This window comes from Gracilinanus agilis, chromosome 1, assembly GCF_016433145.1.
Source record: "Gracilinanus agilis isolate LMUSP501 chromosome 1, AgileGrace, whole genome shotgun sequence".
In the NCBI taxonomy this organism is placed as follows: Eukaryota; Metazoa; Chordata; class Mammalia; order Didelphimorphia; family Didelphidae; genus Gracilinanus; species Gracilinanus agilis.
The window spans coordinates 393839063-393862831 of NC_058130.1; the positions used below are offsets into that span (position 1 = coordinate 393839063).

General features: G+C 32.4%; 1 protein-coding gene across 1 annotated transcript in view; it reads left to right on the top strand.

Moving 5' to 3' along the window:
* The window catches only part of TCF4 (transcription factor 4), a 435815-nt gene that overhangs the window by 268059 nt on the left and 143987 nt on the right, over positions 1-23769 (top strand). The window contains exons 7-8 of the mRNA XM_044664648.1: positions 8396-8525; positions 8996-9045. Of these exons, the coding sequence (XP_044520583.1) occupies positions 8396-8525; positions 8996-9045 (180 nt within the window). The remainder of the gene's footprint in view (positions 1-8395; positions 8526-8995; positions 9046-23769) is intronic.

Consider the following 23769-nt stretch of genomic DNA (forward strand, 5'->3'; position numbering starts at 1 on the left):
TCTGGTGTGTAATAAATACTATATAAGTAGTACCTATTATTAGCAATTATTGTTATTATTATTGGAGAATCGTCTAGAGGTTAAGAAGACTGAAAAAAGAGGTTAAAAAGACTGAAAGATCAGGTAATTGGCCCAAGGTCACATATATAGCATATGTTAGAATGGATGTCAAAATTATATCTTCCAGTCTCCTAGGACACCTTTCTACTCAAGGAGCCTCACTACTTCTCAATTAAAAGAAAAATTCTCGATTTCTTATTTTTTGTTTTGAGTCCTTAAACTCTATGCTAGTCAAGCTCTGATTCTAGAAGGCCTGACCAAATTGGAAAGACTTAAAATAAAAGTCTTCCCCCAACTGTCATATCCAGAACAATAATCACAACTTATATGTTTTTAGCATTTAGAAACTTATAAATATTCATAGAGTTGCATTTATACTGTGATTCCTTAACAATACTATGAGTCAATTATGAGTACACCGAGTTCTCTAGCAAAGGATCCATTTTACAAACGAGATAAGATAAAGTGACTTGCTTAGGGATCATACAATTAGTTAGCAGGATCCTTTGCTAGAGAACTCGGTGCCTCTCAGCCTAATTTAGTTTATTTTTTTTATAGGCAATGGGGGTCAAGTGACTTGCCCAGGGTCACATGGCTGGGAAGTGTCTGAGGCCAGATTTGATCCTAGGACCTCCTGTCTTTAGGCCTGGCTCTCAATCCACTGAGCTACCCAGATGCCCCCCTAATTTAGTTTAGAGAGACTGATAACCAGAATTTTGGCCAGGATGTGAAGAAAGAATATTTTGATTATCATAATCAATAAGATAGTGAAGAATTGTGTTTTATGAAGCTGAAAGAATTTCCAGGGCAGATCAAACCAGAGAACTTTTGAAATGTTTTAATTTTGATATTAGGTGTTTTTCTTTCCCTGACCAGCATTTATTAATTAATCTTACTTTGATGGTGGCTAACCAATCATAAAATCTCACATTTAGAAGGAACTTGGAGATCTTCTCATCCAGTCTCAATCTGAAAATGAATAATAAAGTATAATACCCATCATAGATGATTTTGTATCCTCAGCTAGTAGAGTTCCATTGATGGTGAATGCATTTCCTCCTGAAGAATTCACTTCCACTTTGCAATAGCTACATTTTTTAGGAAGCTGTTCCTCATAGTGAAAAATTTATTCTCGGAGTTGGAAGCAAATTTAAAAATTATCTATACTTTGAGGCTCCTTAAAAAAATAAAACAAAAAATATTATTCATTGTAGGTTAATTCTAGACCTATTAAATATTCCTCACATCCTCAAAATTGAGTTCGTTGATAAGTTCCCCAAGCATTCATATTTATTGGGTTCTTTAGACTAGTCTTTTTACTTTCTCATCAGAATCATTTGTATCTATTTTATCCAAGTTTTATTCTTGAGAACCACCTATCCCTTTTAACATGACTTCCTATATAGAATCTTGGACTTTGGGGTTGTCTATTCTTTGTAATTTTACTACTTATCTTTTCTCTGAACTCTTTGAAATAATTCTAGTTTAGGCTTAAATGAGCATCAAAATGTACCCTGCCTTCCTTTCCTAGATTGTCAGAAATTCAAAAAAGCATGTCACCTCTGATTGTTTTTTTTAATTATTATTTTTAGCTTAGCAAGGAGTTTCTTTTTTTAGTCAATAGTAGCTCCAGAATAACCTGGTCACTTAAAGGGAGATCTCTGTTGAAGTACTTTAGAGATTTCTTCTTTGCCTTGTACTCTGTTAATGTTTTTGTCAGTGACTCGAATGAAGTTGCGGATGCTATGCTTTCAATGGGTGAAATGATTGATAAGATTGATGACAGAATCAAGCTCTATAATCTTTATAAGGTAGGATGTTAGTCTTAATGCATTAAAATAAAGTTTAATAGGGATAAATATGAAGTTTTATACCTGTGTTCAAAAAATCAACTTCATAAATTCAGGATTAGAAAGATGTGACAAGATAGCAGTTCATTTGAAAAAGATCTGAGAATCTTAGAGGACTACAAACTCAATATGAATAAATAGTGCAATATGTCTGCCTCTAAAAAAGTAATACTGTCTTACATGACATAAAGACAGACCACTGTAAAGATAATAGTTCTGCTGTATTTTCATTTGTCATAACACTAACAAATATGGTGTTCAATTATGAATACCACAATATTAAGCAAATAAGAGTCCAGATGAAGACAACAAGGATTGGTGAATATTACTATTTAAATCAATCGAAGTAACTATACATGTTTAGTTTTACAAGGCATGGTTTAAAAACCGTAATTTTGATAGTTGACTTCACATATTTAAAGGACTATTATAGAAAAAAAAGATTGTTTGAACTTGTTCTACATAACACCTGAGCAATGGAGAGATGCTGGAAAGAAGACAGATTTAAGTTTGAAGTTCAACAAAACCATGTAAAACACCTTTAAAAAAATTAGAACCTTACATGAGTAGAAAAGACTGCATTTTTGTGTAGCAGGTTCTCCTTCCCCTAAGTTCTTCAAATGAAAGCTGAAATGTTGTGGATATTATAGATGGGGTTATTATACAGATAAAGGGTTTGTGGGACTTCTGTCTCAGAGACAGTGTTTTTTAGGTCTTGTTCATCCTTCCCATTTTGAAGGATGCAATTATCATTAAAACAACTGAATATTTTTTACTTGACAAAGAATTGTGTTGTTTATATATTTGAAGCCATCTACCAGTATTATGTATATATCAAGTTTGAGATCTGATGATAGAAAAATTTGGAGTTTGTCTATTTATTTATTTTGCCTTGGTCATACTTTCTCTCAATAAATTACTATTTGATAAGTGTTCTTAATGTGCCAGGCACTGCTCAGAACATACAAGATACTTGCCCTCTAGTTTGTCATGTTTCAAATTGCTAATGAATTTTTTTATTAAAATTATTTTAAGAACAATTAGTGTTCTAGATGAGTAAATTTCACAGCAAGTATAGTTCTTGTACAACCTGTTATGTGTCATAAATCTTTTTCCAATCTCTACAAATCTGTTTAACTGCAGCGAATTTTTGTGAATCAGTCACTTTTGATATTTGGAACTGAATTCACAGTAACATTTTGACTGCATCTGAAGAAGGTCTGTGAGATAGAACATTGAAGAATGCAAAAGTTTTTTGGAATGGCTTTGCTAAAATCATGAATTATTCAGATAATTCACTACTGATTTCACTAAATAAAGAACAGACACAACTACTTTCAGCCTTCACAGACTAAGTTGCTTACCTGTGTTTTAGTAGAACTCAGATTTAGCTGGTTTTTTTCCCAATGATTTTTGCCATTTGAAGTAATTACTTGAGTGTTTCCTTTTTTGATTAAAAAAAATAGTGTTTGAGATCTACCTTAGCTGATACTCATCAATAACTTTTAATTAGAAATAAGTGAATTGGACATAAGTTCATCAAGAAAGACCTATCATAAAAAAAGATTTGTTTCAGAATTGCATAGAAGCAGTTATTTAAGCAAGTTCAAATTAAAATATAAAAATTTGTTAAAAATCTAAATACATTGGCTGTATCCCTTTGAATTAAAGTAGATAATGTGGGATTCTATGGTGTGGTAAAAAATTGTGGATTCCTTTTTTCTTAGAGGTTCCTCCTCTCTCTAAAGTTACTAAAGTTCCAAAGTAGTTCAGTTTCTATTTGAGTAGGTCTCAATTTTTAAGTTTTAGTTTATGAATGAGAGGAAATGAAAACAAAGACGGATTTCTGTGCTACTGTACAGAAAACAAGGTTGGTTTCCACACTGACCTTCACTTTTGAACCATCTGAATCTGAAATGGACAGGTGAAAATATTCTGCTCTTTATTGTCCTTTGGCCTAAGATGCATACAGGCTGCAGACTAAGTGCCAACAGCAGCAAAATTCTCACCCCCTCCTGATACTATAGAAGTCAGCAATGGGTGTTCTTTGGGTAAAATGGCAAATTCAGCAGGAGCTTTTCGATAGGGATTTGCAGCATCTTTACCCTAGCTGTCAAGAACCTTATTCAGCAGTGTTTTTGAAAATCTACTTCTGGGTAGAAATGACTACATAAAAATGACCATAGTTGTATTTAAAAGTATTTTAAACAAATTTGAATTGTAAATTTCAACAATCCTTATTTTATAGTTAACATAAGCAAAGACTTATGTACACATCTATATATTCAACATTCGTACATTTTATAGTAGTGCAGAATTTTATTTCCATATTAAAATAAAGCCTCCCAAAATGCCTAGCTTTGTAAAGTCAGTTCACCACACAAAGCTTCCATACATCACTTAGGTCTGTGATGAAAGAATGGAATTGCAGCTGTGTGAGTACTAGAATACCCAAACATGAATTAAACTCACAAGCATTTGGCAATAGTTCAGAAAAGGAGCTTAATCTGGTTTCATCTGAGACTGCTTTTATCTGTTCTACAACATCCCCCCATGATGTTGTGTCTGATATCTGATCACAACGTAATGGGAGTGACGCAGAATCAGAGAGAACCCTAAGAAACCTTAGGAAGTTTCCCTTCTTGAAAGGAATTATTTTCAGCCTGCAGTTTTCAATCTTGAAATTCAAGGTCATTCCCTTATTAAGCAAATTAATTATAATCCCCCCCCAAAATCAGTGCTCATTTTATTCTCATCTCATTTGTATTTATAATTAAGGATAAATAAAATAGTTTTAAAGAACTGTACCACCCACTCAATATATTTAAAGCACCAGTTGAAATGAAATAATAGTTAAGTACGAGATGATTTAAAAGTTGATAGCTCAACCTTGAAGCAGTCTATTTTTGATTACCATTCAGGTTTTAATCCCATTTGAGGTACAGTCTCCTTTTCTATTACAACGTTTTAATTCATGATTTCATTTCCTGGGCTGTATAGGCAGAGTTCAGTGGCTGATCGGGGACTTGACAAAAGCTTTGTGGGTGGGGCTAAAATTAAAAAGGGGTAAGGTTGGAAGCAGGTTAGAAGCACAGTGAGACCCAGATCCTGTGTAGCAAATAAACAAACAAAAATTCATACTGACAAAGAGCCCTGCAGGATGCCTGAATCTGGCACATGGGTTGCTATGCTGAGATTGGCTCTTTGCTATTAAATGAAAAACATGAAAACCTTACTGATATATTTGGTTCATTCCATTCTTGGTTTGGAAGATTTTAAACAAAATTGAAACTGCTTTGCTATCAAGGAAAATGGGGGTTTCGTTAAGGGAATCAGCTTCATCATTTTGTAAGATGTTAAGCAGAATGCAACACTATAACTTTAAGATTTTTAAGATTTACAGGTTAGGTCTGAGAGACACAACATCTTGTTTCCAGTATTTCCTGGCATAATCTGGCAGCTTACTGGTGGGACCCAACATAACCACAGAACATGAGCTTGCACTATGTGAAAAGCTAGAACCATCTTAATCCTGTTTAAAGCAAGGATTAGAACATTTCTTCAAAAAAGTAGGATTGGCTTATATGAGCTTAACTTTATAACATGTTTATTAAAAGTAAATTTGGTCTTCAGAATGCCAAATACAGTATAACATCTATATGAATATAGTACAAAGTACATGAAGGATTTTATTAAAATTTTAGAATTTGATGCCATTAAATAGAAAAAATTTTATTCTAATTGTCAAGTTCTTTCTGGAGTATACTGACACTTTAGATTTCTTTATTAATCTTTCCCTTTGTTGCAGACCTTTATGAACCTCTGGTAGGCTGAACAATAGCAATTGCCCATAGTTCTATTTATACATATTTTACAGTGAGAACATACATATTACTGTCTTCATTTTCCTCAGTGGAGTCCTGACAAGGACCCCTTAAACATTTGAAAATATTTTGTATATATGGCTTAGAAAAATGACTCTTGTCCTAAGAAAAACCAAAAACATTAAAAAGAAAGAAACTGGAGCCTTCTGTATGACCAGAGGCCACTAAACAAGGGCCACTAATATTTTTTAATGTGGGATCTGTTCCTCCACCTATTATATAAATAGGACTTGAAATACCAGACTGTTAATGATTCTTTCTTATAGAAGCAAGAATTTTGGGCAAATTCAGGGATCAACATACCTCATCATTTTAATCTTTCCATAGACATACACAATTCTGTTGGTTATGCTTCCCATGTATAGTACTTAACTACACGTAGAGCTAGCTGTTCTCTTACTAGTGGAAAACATTTGTAACTAACACCAAGACTGAACTACTGGTCAGATTCATTTTACTAACATTTCTGTGGCTATTGGTAAAGCAGGTTATAGTTATCGGCAATGTCCTTTTTCTGAATATTTTGCATTTTTTCCAAAGAAAGATGAAAGTTAGAGGGCAATGCCTTTGTCCACAGGATAAGCATATTCATCAGGTCCTTTTCAAACAACATTGTAAAAATAAAATGAAGGCTCTTGGAATTTACAATTCTGTAAATTGATTGTGATAGAAATAGTTTCTAGCTTTATGGATAAAAAAATACAATAGAGGCTTTTTAACCTACATATTAATGTAAATATCTTCCTAAAATCATATCACCAATATAGAGACCTCTTAGATTGAGAAATTTTATATCTCTGAGTGACTCCTTCCAGAAATTCTGGAAAAGCTTCCTTGATTTTATGAGGCCAGTTTCTGAATCATTGTACAATCCATATTTGGGTTTGTCATTGTGCAGTATTTTGCTTTTCTGTGAGAAAGGAAAGAAGTGAAGAAACTATGAGAGAGGAAAATATGCAGATACCAGGTGTGTATTAGCTTTGTGGTAAATATTTAAAATACTTTACTACAATGAATTTTCAACTCAAAAAATCAATTTTGAACTAACATCCCATCCATGGGATTTTATTAAGATATGTTTTATTAGATGTTATATGAAAGAGTAAAAATAGAATCAGAAAAGAAGAATATGTCAATCCTGATTAGTTCTGTAGGTATTTCTCATGCATACACACAAAAAACTCTTGAGATGAAAAATTGTCTTTATGATATTTAACTATATGGTAAGAGAAAAGGTACGTTTTAATTTCTGATTTTCCAGCTTATGGGTCATATTTGACCAACTGCTTTCACTAGAAGACATGCCACTTTGTTGAGCTATTTAGGAATCAAAAAGACTGTCTTAATTTAAAACAAGGACCCTTTGTTTTAGTTGGTGACTGCCTTGTGAAATTTTTCAGTTCTCAGCGGGTTAACCAGGGAACAGGGGCAGAGTCATAATTGGCCTATTTAGAGTATTTTGCATGTGAATAGTGTGTTAGTGAAGCATTACTAAGTCTGTTGTGAGTGACATGGTGATTAGAATTTAGATTAGGGAAAACACATTCTGTACTTTATCAAGTACAGTAATTAGTTCAGTCAGTAAAAGTTGATTACAAGTAACGATAAAGTTAGATTTTTGGTACTTAATTTTAAAATTTCTTTATTAAATAGTAAATTTGTTCTTAATATAAATGGTAGTATCTACACCTGTTTTATTGCATATCAGAATAATTAAAAGAACAATGTATTCAATGCAGAGTATAATCAGGGGATTTATGTATTATGGGTAAGTTGCAATGTAGTTTATAGAACATTTAATATTATACAGTATTTTTCATGTCATAGTATCAAACGGTTTAATAATCTGTTACACTGCAATTAGTTAAAGTGATCTATGAAAGTTTCTTAGTGTCCAGGTAAATTTTTTTTTCTGTGGGTATTTATCTCTTGAGTGGGCAGGAATCCTCTAGAGAAGATTTCTATTTTGTTTCTATTTAGGTTATACTTTCTAATATGTCTGTAAATTCAGATGTTAACAATTTAGAAAAGTAATTTAATTTTATCATGTAAAATTTGCATTTTATACCATGTTTCTTAAAATTGATATCATTGAAAAATCTGTTTTATATGCAGTCAGACTTCCAAATACAATAGAGCTACTTTTAAATATACATTGATATATAAAGTTACAGGATGAAGTTTTCCTAAGTCTGAATATTCAGATTCATTTTTGATTTCTACAAAAGATATGGACAATTCACAAGGAAACATTCCTAAATCTAGTTAAATGAAAGTTGATCTTATGTACATGTCATTTTCTTACAGTAACAATGAAGAATCCTTAAGTCATTGTAATTTTTTTTAAAAAAGGACTTTAAGGGGAATTACATTTTACCTTACTTTCTAATCTAAGGAACCTAAAGTCTTTTGTGATGGCTGCTTTAGACAGATTTTTTTAAATGCTTCAGTTTGGCAGATGCTGTTTTCTTTATTCCATGGGTTTAAGTGCTAACAATCAGTTGAGGGGGGGTTGTTGGAGGGGTTAGAGGGAAGGGAGAAAGAAAAGAAAGAAAAGAAAAACTTAACCATATATTCTTTCTTTCTTTTTATCCCTTTTAGCAAAGCCTCCTTGGAAGTGACATGGATATGGGCAATCCAGGAGCTCTCTCACCATCCAAACCTGGTTCCCAGTACTATCAGTATTCTAGCAATAATCCCCGGAGGAGGCCTCTTCATAGTAGTGCCATGGGTGAGTTCTTCATAAATTTGAATTCATGATTTGGGGTAATGGTTTTTAAGGAACATATGACCAAAGGAAAAAACTGTAGTATTTGTTGAAATGTAACCTCCTCCCAAAAATGAAGTAGTATATAGAACACTTCTGCATACTAGAAAGAGAAGTCAAGAGCTTTTTTTTTCTCCTCTGTTAGCTTATTCTGTGTTTTTCCTTGGCTGAACAAACAAGACCAGTTAAAAAATGAGAAAATGACCTTCTAAATCAAACCATTAATAATTTCAACTCACTATTCTATTAAAGTAGAAGGATTTTATTAGTTCTCCCACAGGATAAGAATTAATGGTGTCTGTGGCATTTTACCACTATATATTTCTAAAAATCCAGGCTAAAATGATAACATCAGTGACTAGGTGCTTCATGGTGTAGAATATTTCATATAAGAAAAGCTTCTGTGACTCACAAAGTCATTCATCTTCTTGCAGAGGTACAAACAAAGAAAGTTCGAAAAGTTCCTCCGGGTTTGCCATCTTCAGTAAGTACTGTCTGTTTCTCAGTTGGCTATTGTTTACATTTTTTAATTTTTATATTTTTTATAAGAAAGGGAAAGAAGTAAATTATATTATATGCTCCCAGAATAGCATTTGTTCATAGAGAATGTAGATGAAGTAGGAATAATCTGAAAATGCTGCCATTTTACCAAACGGTAAAGTGATTAATTGCCACTGTGGAAGAAGGGGTGGCCATGTGGATTTTCAGAAGGGTAAGCTCTGAAGAGAGCTTTTGAAAAGATGCCTAAAGTTTGAAGAGTTTTACCTGTTAGTGGCTTTGGAGGAAATGAGCATTAGTTTCATGTATTGGTTAAATGCTTTGTCAGTATTATGATGATTTATGGATTTGCATGCTAAAGGAGATTTGTGGAGAGGATTTAGGAGAAATTTACATGGTTTTCAGCCCACAGTGCAGAGAAAACATCTCTATTTTCTACTGAGGGTGTTGAATGAAGTCTGTAAAGGTAACTGCATCAGTAGCTCTCTGGATATGTGATACCAGGTGACAACTAGAAGAGAATCCAGCTGTAACCAAAAGCATTCTGGGTTATTTTAATAGATGATGCTAGGTATAGTAGTTGCTGAGAGTCTTCTTGCATCCTCAGCCCTAAGGATATGATAGAAAAAGGATAAACTAAATAGTTTTTTCCAGACAGAAAAATGGAGTCTATTTTAGCTAAATAAATTAGATGGTTCTTATGTTGAAATCTCTGATTTTATAGATTTTCAGGTAATTTGTCTATATTTTATTTAGCCTTTTGTGTAGAGAGACTCTTTCTATTGATATTCTACTGCATAGTTGTACATGGTGATTTTTCCCCTTTCTTTCTTAAAAGATCTAATCTGGAACAAAAATAAATTATTCTGACATATTTTAGCATTTATTTAATTTATTATAAGGTGCTGGCAGCCTCTCAAAAAGATCACATTAATAGAGGCATACCTATGAGTAGTTATATTTCTAAAGTATATTACAGTATTTCAAAATACATTAACAATTGTGGCATGAATTAATTCTATTTTATTTTTCATAAATCTGAAGAATAATGGATTTTGCATGTTTATTGAATCCAAACACCTGTGCATTTCACGGTTTTAATATTGCTAATTCATAAATTTCTCAAATTGAAATGTGTAGGAGTATGTTTTATAACATTTATAAAATTTGATAATATTGGTGGAGCATTATGGACTAATTTAGATATATAGACCAATGTAAACTTTGTCAAAATAAAATACTGTCAGTAATGTGCATCAAAGTAATTTGGTGTAACCAAAGTTACCCGCCCTTCCTTCCACTAGAAAATGTCAACATAATGCATTTTTATTTTAAATGAACTTATTTTTAAAATTGTCAGCTCCCTAGGCCGCAAGGTTTTGATGAGTAATTTTAAAGTTTAAAGTTAGAAATGGATTTAATTTAGATGAATTCTTAGCTTTTAGTAGTTTTCATAACAATTTAAAATGATACAGCTGGATATAATGTGGTTATTATTAAATACAATAGAGATTACCTTTGAATGATTTGAAATAATCAAGTAGCTTTTTGCTATAAAATCTCTAGTACTGCTACAAGGCACAAGTACTTAAAGATGCTGTGCCTAGTTTTCTGTCATATATTAAAAATTAACTGTTAAATTTTTTCCTGTGTTCAAAATTATGCAAATTTCTTTCCACTACATAAGTAGTGCATTTGTGTGGTATTAAGTCTGTTTTCTACTTGCTTAATCATTGTCAGACAACAATTTTCCATAATTTGTCATGAATTAAAAATATTTCCCTGTAGACAGCTGACCATTTTAGGACAATTATACTGGTACTATTTTACCCTTGCTCTACAGTGAGTTATTGTCATGTTGTTGAAGTGTTGTGATATGTTCAGAAAATCTGAATGCCACCCTGTTCTATACCGATATTGCCTAGTAATTAGAACTCAGTCATGGAATGTTTAGCTTGGATTGTTCTAGCTTCTGCTTTGGTAGCATGTTCAGGAGACTCTCTTTTGGAACATCCAGTTCTGTCCTATATCTGAAGAGCACTGGTGAAACTTTTAAGTAAATACAACTTTATGTGGATAGATAAATATTTACAGGATAATTTTGCTTTTGGTGGAATAGGCTTGTTCTGGTTATTTCAAAATTTGAGCATTTAAGTTATTAGTGCTTGGAAATAACTGGGGGAAATTCAGTTTAGATAATAATTCAAATAGATATATTTTTATTCATTTATGTTGACTTTATTATAGACAGATGATCACATATCTTAGAATTCTCTCAAAAGAACCACATATCTTACTAATTTACCTGATAGATCACATTGGGAAATGATAGTCTGATGCATGAGGCCCAATAAGCCTGTATTTCTACATTAACCCAAAGCAGTTCTATTTCAGCTCGAAGAAAACAGTGGATATTGATCTGATAACATGAACCAGTATTAGTGTAGTAGATAATAAAAGAAAGGTTTCTTTTGGAGTGATTGTAACTGGATGAAAAAAAAATTTACAATTTATCTTAAGAACATAATTATAATGATAAATACTCATATATCTGTCACATTCTAGTATGTCATCTCACTTGATTTTTATTTTTGGTAAAACAGTCCACTTTTTTTCCTTTTAAAAAATTAAACTGTAAAATTCCATGTTTGGATTAGTATGCATTATAGGTTTAAGATACAAAATCAGGAAGTTTTAGAGTTAAGATTGAAATTCTATCCATGTTTTACTCCCATTGTGCTAGGAAGAATTTGCCTCATTCTTATTTAAAAATACTACAGCATTTGTGGGAGAAAGAAAATATAGATTTAATTCCACATCATGCCGTAAGTCTGGTAAAATGAGTATCTGTTTTATTATGTTTTTCAATCTGAGATATAAGAGCACTTTTCTTAACATACTTCATTTAGGTGATAGCTCAGTAACCATCTCATAACCTCCATTTCTACAGGTAGGCTGCAGAGACAGGAATATTGACATCCATTGTATAGAATCCTGTAGTTAGGATTAATGGGAGATTTCTCTGAAGCAGTCTTCAGGAAATATTAACTTAACTCGTTTTCTCCTGAGATACTTCTTCAATATTTCAGAATATTTTTCATGTTATTAATTTCAGTCTTTATGAACTTTATTTTGAAGAGTTTCTCAACTTATTCCACATTTTCAAAAAGATTTCCTAATTTGTTGGATTAATTACTTTTGTTTCTAACTTCAGGTTTATTTTCTGAGGCAACACATGATAATGTTGTCATTTTCATCCAGTCTGGGTTTTTCAAATATCCTTTATCTTGAACCAAAAACTCATTGAAGGCGCTGCCCTTTCCACTTATTTATTTATTTTTATCACTAAATGAAAATTTTTTTGACAAACTGAATCCATTCAAGTAAAAATTGGAATTTAGAAGGAAAAGTCTATCATTAAATTAAATCTCTTTTTTAAAAAATCATATCTTAGTAAATATTGTGCATTGTCATTTAGACCTAAAGAAAATTAACAAGACAGTATCACCTTCAAAAAACAGCAACTTACTACCACATCTTTTCCATTTTAAATACTCTTATGCTTCTTGAAAAGTCATCAATTCAGTATCATAAAAATGTGCAATATAAGTGTTTCTAAAAATTTTGTAGCCCCTGCCCATGAATGAATACTTAGTGATCTGCCTTCTCACTTTAATTTGGAAACATGAAATAAGAATAATTGCAGAGATTCAAACTACACCTTCAACCATGCTACTTTCAGATGTTCAGTACAATAGTCAAAAGTAATATTAATAATTAATCCATTATGTCAATCTGATGCCCAAAAAATCATTGGTCCCATAGAATATAAATCCTTCTTCATAGAAACAAAGGTTAGAAACTATGTGTCACTATCCCTTTTCCACATCATAAACTTAAACAAAATCTTCATCTACATTTTTAAAAGTAGACTATTTTATGTGTTGAGATTTTTTAGAGATAGATTTTTTAATGCTTTAAATGCACAGTTTGACAAACCACATATCAATTGGTCAGAGATATCTTTGATCATATAAAATCGAAGCTAGAAATCTGTTCTACATTGAAGGTGCTAAAACCTGAATTGGTCAATATAAGCTAGCTAATTTTAAGCTTGTGTATTAGATTTTATGTGAGTTTGCAGTATAAAAATCTACTTTATATAAGATTTCAAATTCCTCATTGATTGCCTTAAGTAAAACATTCTTTAAAAAAATTCTGAAGTGTGGATCACTTTTTTTAGAAAATACTAGATCATCTAAGGCTTCAAAGCAAAATCAGCAGTGTTGGCAAGTATTTTAAACCACTGTAAAATTCTACAATAGATTTATTAAATAGATCTATTAAAGTAAAATAGATGTTAGAAGAAACTTTTCTTACCTCTAATCTAAGAATTTCTTAAATGATTAGACAATTTCCAATTTGATTAACACTGGCTGAAACTGATGAGAAGAAGATGTGCATCAAATAATGGATTTTTCAATTCATTAGGATATTAATTTGAAGAGTAGTAAATATTTTTACTTAAAGCAAAATATGCAGTATCTAAATAATTAAGAGAGTATGTCAGGTCCACGTTACACAGTGAAATAGAATAGTAGCCAATAGTGAAGCAAAGAGGAGCAGAAAGTAAGATCAACTAAATACTTTAAGGATTCTTTGTAAAGTTAATATTCATAGCAAGAAAGCATGACTTCATATTTATATTAAACTATAATATTAGGTTAGCTGATTTTATTTACCATTAAATATACCAGACTCATTTTCTGCTTCACAATATAGAAAGATGAGATTTTTATATGAAAGAATTGTTATTAATCATGAAGTTTAGGATGAAGTTAAGGGTAACAGTAATAAATGTTATATTTGAAAATAAAAATTATTTTTAAATTGGGTTTTTCCTATGTGCAGTATGATATTTTAAACCACTCTGAATTGCATTTTTTCATGATTCTGCTTTAAAAATATTATAAATGCTTTTAGCACAGAAAAATGCTTCTGCATTATTCAGACAAATGAGTCAGATGTTCTTTTAAACATTTATTAAGTGCCTACTGTGTGCTAGACACTATGTTAAGACTTCCAAATAAGTTTTTACTTTTAATACTAATGAAATTTACTTTCAAGGTTGTCCATAGGTAATTTGATTATGATTCTGTTCTGTAGAGTATATGAAATTTTAATTGGAGATTCTATATAGTCAAGCCTGAATCTCATTGGGAATTACTTACATGAAAGTGATTTAAAAGACAAAAAGAGCACACACAAGTATATGACAATGCAGCCTATACTTTAATAATGTTGCAAAAGTTGGCTTTCAGATTTCTATACTTCTTTTTGGAGTTTCATAAATGAGGATATATCTCTTCTTTTCTGTTCTGTACCCTTAAATAAGGTATCCTAGCATTTTATTGATTTAATCCATCATCCTATTTCCTGTTGGTATATTGTTACCTAGAAGAAAATAAATGTGAAGAAGGAAAAGATATTAGGTTCCTTGCTGGAAACTTTACACTTTGCTATTGGGCCAAAGTTGCATGTGTGTATCATTTCCCTACGACAGTAGATTTTTTTTTTTACGGAAATGTGTAAAGGACTGCGAAAAAATAACAAGAACATCCTCTTGTTTTTTTAGAAATGAATTCTCCCTGCCAAAAAAAAAATATCCCCTTATGCATTATCCTCTTGACAATTGTGTCATGAAGTCCTTCCCAGATGATTTCCTGTGGTATGTGTCCATTCCAGGTTACTTTGGGACCACTATTATACAGAATTTTATTGTGTAGTCTATATGTAAACACCACAAAAACACACACATATAGGGGAACAATCCTATCATTTTGTGTGTGCATGTGTATGTGTAACATTTGCTAAAAAGCATCACTAAAATTCTGCAAAACTAATATCCATATTAACAGTAAAACTAGCCTTGAGAAAATATGTGATCATATTTATCAAAGTTACTCTGCACAAAAGAATAGAATTTGCTCTATTCTCAAACTTTTACCAAATGACTTAGATGACCAGATTGCCAGAAAAGCTTATTATAAGAAATTTACCTCTCTGAGGGGATTTTCCTTTTCCTGTCCTTCCCCATGAACCCAAAGGCAACAGTAAAACAATGCTCTGGTATACTGATTTCTAACCTATGTGTCACAGAGAAAGAGAGGTTGTACACATCAAAAGTCACACACGTACATACACACTTTTAGCATGTAACTGGGTTTTCCTTGTTTTAGGGAAGGGAACTCCTAACAATGCACTTGGTTTATCAATTTAGATAGGTCTCTGGAACTAAGAGAGGTTAAAGAGGCTTTTTATCTACTAAGTCACACTTCCTTTCATATATGTGTATATGTGTATGTATGAAATAGTTATCTATTTCAGTCATTCTTAGTCTGGTGGGCATATTGTTAACTAGAAGAGAAAATATAAGTGGAAAATGAAAAGACACTATGTACCTTGCTTGAACTTTGCAATTGTAGTACTTAATACCAAAGTTGCCTACCCTACAGAAAGGGAGATGGGACAGAAGGTGTGTGAAAGACTAAGGAAAAAATATAACCAGTTTATCCCCCATAAAAGTATACATGTAAATGCATATATAGGTTTATATATGTGTTTAGGTTGTATCTGTGTGTGTAATATATATTAATTTATGTAAGTAACTTATGCATACGTGTAACTTTTAAAAATGTATGGAGGGGCAGCTGGGTAGCTCAGTGGGTAGAGAGCCAGGCCTAGAGACAGGAGGTCCTAGGTTCAAATCCGACCTCAGCCACTTCCCAGCTGTGTGACCCTGGGCAAGTCACTTGACCCCCATTGCCCACCCTTACCACTCTTCCACCTATGAGAGAATACACCGAAGTACAAGGGTTTAAAAAAAATGTATGGAGAAGCCATTAATAAAATATAGATTCATTTAAAAGCATTACCTAAATCGTAGCAACTTTTTGTCCCTCAGAAACTATATTATAGGATCCATGAATTTTTGGAGATATTATAAATGAGTCCTCATACTTAAGTATATTTGAAATTATTTTACAAGTTTCACTGTGTATAGGCCAATGTAACTTACTGTAAAATGCAGGTCAAGAAATTAATAGAGGCAAAGGATATATTGGAAGATTACTGTACTAGTGCTTGCATTATTTTCAAAAGTAAGATAAAAATGATCAAGTTTCAATGCTTGGGGGATTTCAAAGAGTGCAATTTAAGAGAGAAATACAATTATATTCTTTTAACTTTATTGCTAAATGCTTTTTAAAAACACTAAAGTTTATTGAATAGAAACATAAATTTGAATTTCTAGCACTGTTTTCCCCACTAATTCCAATCATTAACAGATTTCTACACTTCTAAGATTTTGATTTTTTTGTTTAGTTTCCAAACTTTTTTTTAAGTTAGCTAATAAGAGTTAATTTTAAACTAGTGGACAGGACAAATAAGAGTCTCTTAATATTGCATAATGGATGAATAAAGGAGTAATATCTTCAGTGATATCAAAGTAGTGGTATGTTTTTAAGGAAAATTAAACTACCAATGGCCTATTGACAGATACCTGATTTTTAAAAAATAAATAGCACCAAAATCTTAAACTTAGTACAAAGTTACATTTCTAATGAATAGCAGGTAGTGTATAGCCTCCATCTTGACTGGTATAGGTTTAGATTTATTTGAAGCTTTGAAAAAAAGGCAATGCAAAAATTCAATATCTCTAAATATAACTATTTGGGAACAAACCAAACCGAGTTTGACAGTGATTTGGGGTATATTTGTGTTTGTGCCTGTGTGTTTCTACAGCTGATAACATAGGTGTGTACTTCTTGGGTAGCTATGTGTTTTACTTGTGCATTTACTCCCTCTTCAGAGATATTATGGTAGTGCAGTAGATAATACATATCTTTTTTAAGGGTTTGGCTAGAAAATATGGATGACTAATACATGAGAGGCATAAACTTGAATATTAAAATGTGGGCTAAATTTATCTTGAAGATTTCAGGTATAACTATATGCAAATAATTTAGTCTTATATACTACTTGATAATGAAAGAAACTTGTTAATCCTTTGAAGAATGATATAGCCAAAATTAAGGCACTAAGTCTAAAACCTCTCTCTCTCTCTCTCTCTCTCTCTCTCTCTCTCTCTCTCTCTCTCTCTCTCTCTCTCTCTCTCTCTCTCTCCTTCTTCCCTCCCTCCCTCTCTCTCTTAAATATCATTCCATTATTTTAGAATCTAGTATAGCATAGTCAAGTATAATAAAGTCCCATTTTTGTAATAAAGAAAATCTTTGATCTGTTTTGTCGTATGTCAATTACATTTCAATTGTCAATATTTGAAGAGGCATTCCTTTTGGGAATAAGTGACTTGGATATATAAGAAAAAACATTTCTCTCAACTCATTCCAAAATATTCCCTTAAATCTCTTTTTTGTGCACTCAAACAAATAACAAAAATAAGCGTTGCAACTCATAAATCAAAATGTATCACTGACTTTTCTCTTGCTACTTATTGAATTATATGAAGTGCTGCAATAGAACTATTTTAATAACATCAGAAAAGTCTCCCACCTGACTTAGGCAACTCCTTTTTTCTTAAATTCTTTCTAAATATGTTTTCTGCATTACATATTATAATAATATAATCGCTTTCATTCTTTCTATTGGCATACCATATCATTATGCCATTAGTTGCTCTGGAGAAGCAGTTTAGAGTAAGTAGTTTATTCTTAGTAGCTGCATCTCAAAGTCTCACCCTATTTGGCAGTTTTAGTAATATGAAATTTGATGGTTTTAATAGTACCAAAGTATTTTATCAAAAGTTGTATTAGTATTTTCAAGAAATGCCTAAACTGTATTGTAACTTTCTGGTAATTTTGTTAGAAGAGAAATTTACTAATATGAAATGTTGATCTTTAAATACACTATTAAAGGAAGAAATAAAAATAAAATTGTTTAAGTATGTAGGAAAAACTTTCCATATTTATCTGACTATAGAAAATAAGATTTTGGAATAATTTTTACTGAGTAGTTTTGATTTATTGAATGACAAGTAATATAAGATAAAAGGACTTGAATTATTGACCCTCACATCATATAAAAATTATTTCGGGGCGGGGGGACAGCTGGGTAGCTCTGTGAATTGAGAACCAGGCCTAGATATGGGAGGTCCCAGCTTCAAATCTGGCCTCAGACACTTGCCAGCTGTGTGATCCTGGGCAAGTCACTTAACCCCCATTGCCTAGCCTTTACCACTTTTCTTACCTTGGAGCTAATACACAGTATTGACTACAAGATGGAAGGTAAGGGTTTAAAAAGAAAATTATTTTTGCTTTTAAAAGGTATACTGCTTATTATGAAGGTATAACCATTAGCCTTACATTACTAAAATTTGCTCTAAGGAAAAAAATGTTAGTTATATATTTCTATGTGTATGGTAACTTTCTATTATTTTATGTTTTTTTGTTTTCATGAGTTTTTATTTTTAGAAATATACTAAATATCTAGGACTTAAAAACAGTGTTTTATTTGAAAGATGAGTCAGTATCTCCACAACATTCCCCTCCCATCCCCAAGATTTAAGAATATTTTGGGGACAACAGTGGGTAAAATCTCCCAATATCTAAGTCATTATATATAGTCCTTACCCTTCCTTTTTCTTTAGTAAAACAATGTTTACAGTTTGACTTTGTGTCTGTAATAATAAACAGGAAGAAACCAAGATGAAAAAGCAAGTATTGGCAATTTCATTCATTAGTAAACGTTTTAATACTGTGGATATCAAGCAGAGAAACACATAACCTCCAACATTACTTTCCCTTGAAGGTACTTCATGCTCTTCTATGAATCCTGAAGCGCATGCCACTTAAATTCTTCACCTTTGAAATCTCAGCAATTATATCACTGAAAACCAAATGTCAGAAGTAGAAGCCTTTGTAGTAATATTCAGTCCAACCCTTAAAGAACTTTTTGTTTTACGGGCTTGTCATCAGTTGATGAATTGCTAGAGTTCTTGTTACTGCTATGAAATAATAATAATAGTAGTAAAAATAATTTTTATTTATATAATACTTTAAGGTTTGCAAAGTATGTGACATCCCTATAAGGGAAGTGCAATAATGATGCCCATTTTATAGATGAATAAACTTGGGTCCAGAGACTTTTGTGGTACTGCCTTGGATTACAACTTGGAGCAGAAGCAGGATTCAAGCAAAAGTATTATTTGACTTCAAGTGTAACAGCTCTGGAAGGCTAACAGCTGGGTATTATGCATATCTGTACACCTCTTGCCCTTCAGCACCTGGCACAACTTCTTGAACTTAGTACATTATGAGTAGGTATTTGTTGAATTAATGTGATAGCTCACAGACAGATGACTTTGAGTTATTAAAACTGAGTTCAAATCTGGGCAAATAATTTCATCTAACTTTGACTCAGTTTCCTTATATATGATAGCACCTACTTAATAGAATAATGAGATAAATATGTAAAACATTTTACAAATCTGTATATGAACTATTGCAATAATCTTAATGAGAAATTATTCTTTTAAAACAAGATGTGTAATTATTTATCAACAGCAACCATACTATAATATGACTGATTATATCACCAGGATATCAGAATAAACAATATAATTCAGACTCACCTTTAACGTTATTGATTGTCATAGTTTCTCTTCTTCCTCCTTCATCTCGATGAGATCATTTTATAAAATAATAATGCAAATTTCTATATTGCTTTAGGAGTACCTAGGTTGCACAGTGAATAGAGTGCTGGACCTATAATCAGTGGAAGACCTGAGTTCAAATTCAGCATCAGACACTTACTGGCTGTGTGAGCCTGGACAAATCATTTAATCCTGTGTGCCTCTGTTTTGACCTCTATTAAATGAGCTGGAGAAAAAATTGCAAGCCACTCCAGTATCTTCATTAAGAAACCCCAAATGGGGATCATGAAGAGTGAAATATATATAGTGCTTTAACATTTCTAAAATCCTTTCCCCAGCAACTACACTGTTAATTATATAGTAAAAATATTACTACACCCATTTTACAGATGAGGAAATTAAAGCTTAGTGAGAGTAAATGATTTGCCTAAGGTCAAAGGCGTAGGCTCCATGTCCTTTGACCCCAAGACCACAGTAAATAGTTCCTTGCCACAACTTCTTTCCTGTCTTTCAGATATCTCAGGATACTGTTTTTTTTTTTTGTTATTGCATAATGAGGTATTTAGGACCCTTTAAAAAAAGGTAGAAAAATAGAGCATAGATGCTAACAGCATAACAGAGCCTGATTGGCATAAATAGTTGTTTTCTAAGTCATTTTCTGAAGTCTGAACACCCCATAAGAGATTGTGCATCACTGCAAGTGACCTTTCTAGTCCTGTGTCCTACTGCATCAGGGCTAACAAAAGCTAAGTAATTATAATTAGACCTTTTGTTTCCAAAATATATGCCTCTCGTTCCTATCCTATCTTGAAAGTGGAAATCAGTTCATGGTAGAGGATCTATCATAATCAATTCCTCTAGTGGATTTATTTATTAGACATAGAATGATGTGAAGAGCATCAGATTTGGTGGTCAGATTTTGCAATCTTGTTTTAATACTCTCATAATAGTTACATTTTCTAGTGTATATCACTAAATATAAGCCTCAGTTTCCTCATCTGAAAAATGTAGATGCTAGATGAAGAAAGGACTTGGTAAAATTACTACATGAAGGTGTTGTTATCATTAATGATTAGATTTTTCCCCTTAGTTTTAAATTGCATTGGTGTTATTCTGCAGTTATTCAGAAGTGGGTGCTACTGAGTAAATGTAAAAGTTTTCTCTTATAATTAGGCTCAGCTAGTTCAAGAAATGATGGATTGAGAGTGGGAAATTTAACTTCATTCTGCATGGCATGAATATGTGTATCAGTACAGCAGTTTGTTTCAGCCATAAATCAAGAACAAGCTTAAAGATTTTCAGTACTGTCGTCTGTGGATTCCTAACACAAAGCATTTCAAAAAAATTTCTAGGGAAATTTAGAGAATAGCTTGTTTCTAGCCTTTGCCCTAGTGTCTTCTTTTAATGGTACAGTTAAATTCTCACAAGGAAAAACATATTTTCATCACTTGGATTTGGAAGTTTTTTGTACTTTTAAAATTATTTTGGTTTTGCAAGCACAGGCTTTTTAAGTCTTGCATTTTAAAACAGATTTGCATACAGCCATATTATTTGACTATATTTCCTTATGAGGAAGTCTTTTTCTTGCCAAATGTAAGTCATAGAGTGACAGGACGCAAAATTAAAATCGTTTGGTGTGGTTCCATTTGGGTCATTATATTCTCCACCATCCCTACTCCTTTAAAGAGCCCCCTCTTTGGACATCTTGCAATGAGGGAACCTTTCTTGGGGCAAGTGAACAGTCCTAGATTAGGTTAGACACAGCCAGCCCTCATTTGTAATCATTGCCACCTTGTGGATTACAAAGGATATTGGTTTTCATAAACTTCCACTTAATTTTGGCTCTTTTTTATTGCAAGTACACTCTGGCAGGGGATTGTTAGTGTTCTTCACCAAAAGGATCCTCTAGTTTGTTCAGCAACACCTCATTTCTCCACTCACAGTTCATTTATGATTCTGATGAGAGTGTTTTTTCAGGAAACACACATTTCACTTTTTGACCTAGGAGCATCTGTTAGAATTTTTTTTAATACTACTTTGGCATTCTGAAAGTGTTAATGTCTTTCATATCTGTTTAATGCTATTTAGGGATATTTATGATCACCTCTTGGTTACTCAGGGTAAAGTGTGTCGCAATTTTTTTTAAACAGACAGGAAAGCATTCATATGAGGAAACAGATTGCTTTAAACATGTGCTTCCTGTGACAGTAAAAAGAACAAATTAGATTTAACACTGTGTAATGAATGCATAAATGTGTACATTTAAGCTTTTAAAAGCTTTATGTTCAGTTCTGGTCAAAACAAAAATCGAGTCACCTGTTAAAGTTAAAGATACTGAGATCCCTACCAAGGCACAATCTAGAGGCTACATCAGGTTAGAATCAGCCTCTGTGTGTTTAACAAAGAAATCCAGATGCATTTTGGGATTTCCATGGCCATATTATAATTTTCCCCTTTAAGTCTCAGGTTGAGAAAATTCCATTCCTCTGACTTTTAAAACTGTCATTTTCTTAAGCATTGTTCTCAGTTATATTTAAAGAAAAAATGACATATTTTTATATCTGTAATGAATGAGAAAATAATTTTATTACCTTACTGTCTTTTATTATCTCATATAATGTGGAGGTTACCACGTGCCTTGCATAGACTATGAGCTAAATCCAATAGGAATGGGTATTAGTGGCTAAAAACACTGTTTTCAAGCATTCATTCTCCTTGGAAGAAGAGAGAGATCATCTCTATCTTTGCCTGAATTCTAATGATATTCTCTTTTCCTTGTTCTTTAAGTGTAAGACTTTATGGAACACTTATCGTATCTGTCTAAAGAGGTAAAGCAGGAATTTCTTAAGAGAATACATAGTTTGGGGACATCTGACTCTCTTATTACATACCGAGGTACTAATATCAAAACAGACTGCTCATCATTGCACCGTAGGGCAGGGTTTATTTTGGCTGACAGACACAAAGAGAAATGGGCACACTGTACTCTTCTTGGCATCAAAATGGGTTAAGGGAAGCTGGGGGTACAGAGTCAGACAGTGAATGCAGTCACGGCCCATGGTTAACTTCCTCTTTGTGTGATACTTGGCTTTAATGGAACTGATGACTTTTTTTTTTAATAATGGGGTGAGAGTTCAATGAACTGGGAAGTAACCCTAGACTCTCTCTCTATTATTCTATTTTCTCATACAATTGATGTGTACTTCATATTTTGAAGTCACTGCAGCTGTTCAATGTAGTGGCTTCCAAAGCTGTACACAAAGCATTTATACTTCTCATTAAAAAAAAGGTAATCAAATTGGAAATTTTAAAAATGCCTTTAGGCCACTAAAAAAGAGTTAGACAAGGGTGACAGTTGCTCTCAGTGATAGTCTTAAAAGACACTGGTATATATATTTTAATTGCAGTGATATGACACTTCTTGCAACAAATCAAAATAATTTCTGGCCCTGATAGAGCACTAGTACAGTGTTAAAAGAGCTAGCTTCATTTCAGAAGAAATTGTAAATGCCAGTTGACTGACTGATTTTGTATTTTTTGTTGTTCCTATTTGTTTAGATTCATAATTTTCTTTGAAGATTCATTTGGAAGAAAATACAGGATAGTTTCTATCTTCCCTTAAGATTTTCCTCCTGTTTCTATATTTGCAGAGAGCAGTTCCCAAAGGCAAAAATGAGCGAGCTACCATCTTGAGGAGGAGATGATATGTTTAGTGAACACCAAATGCTCTAAAAGTTCTGACTGGAATTTTCAACAGATTCCGGTCACTTTGGACTATTATTTCACAAAAGACCAGAACAATTGGTTAAAAATCTCAGTAAGATGACCAACTTCTGACAATCCAAAAAATAGGCTAGAAGGATGAGGGATAGAATACCATTTGTTTGGTAATTAGGGTGCATCTCTTAAGAGTTCCAGAGAATTCTGATTAACCTTTCTGTTCCCACATTCTCACATGAAATTAGCACACCTTTTAAATCATTGTTTAGCATTTAAATAAATATTTTTGAACCTTCTTAGTGCAACAGGTTTTGAAAACAC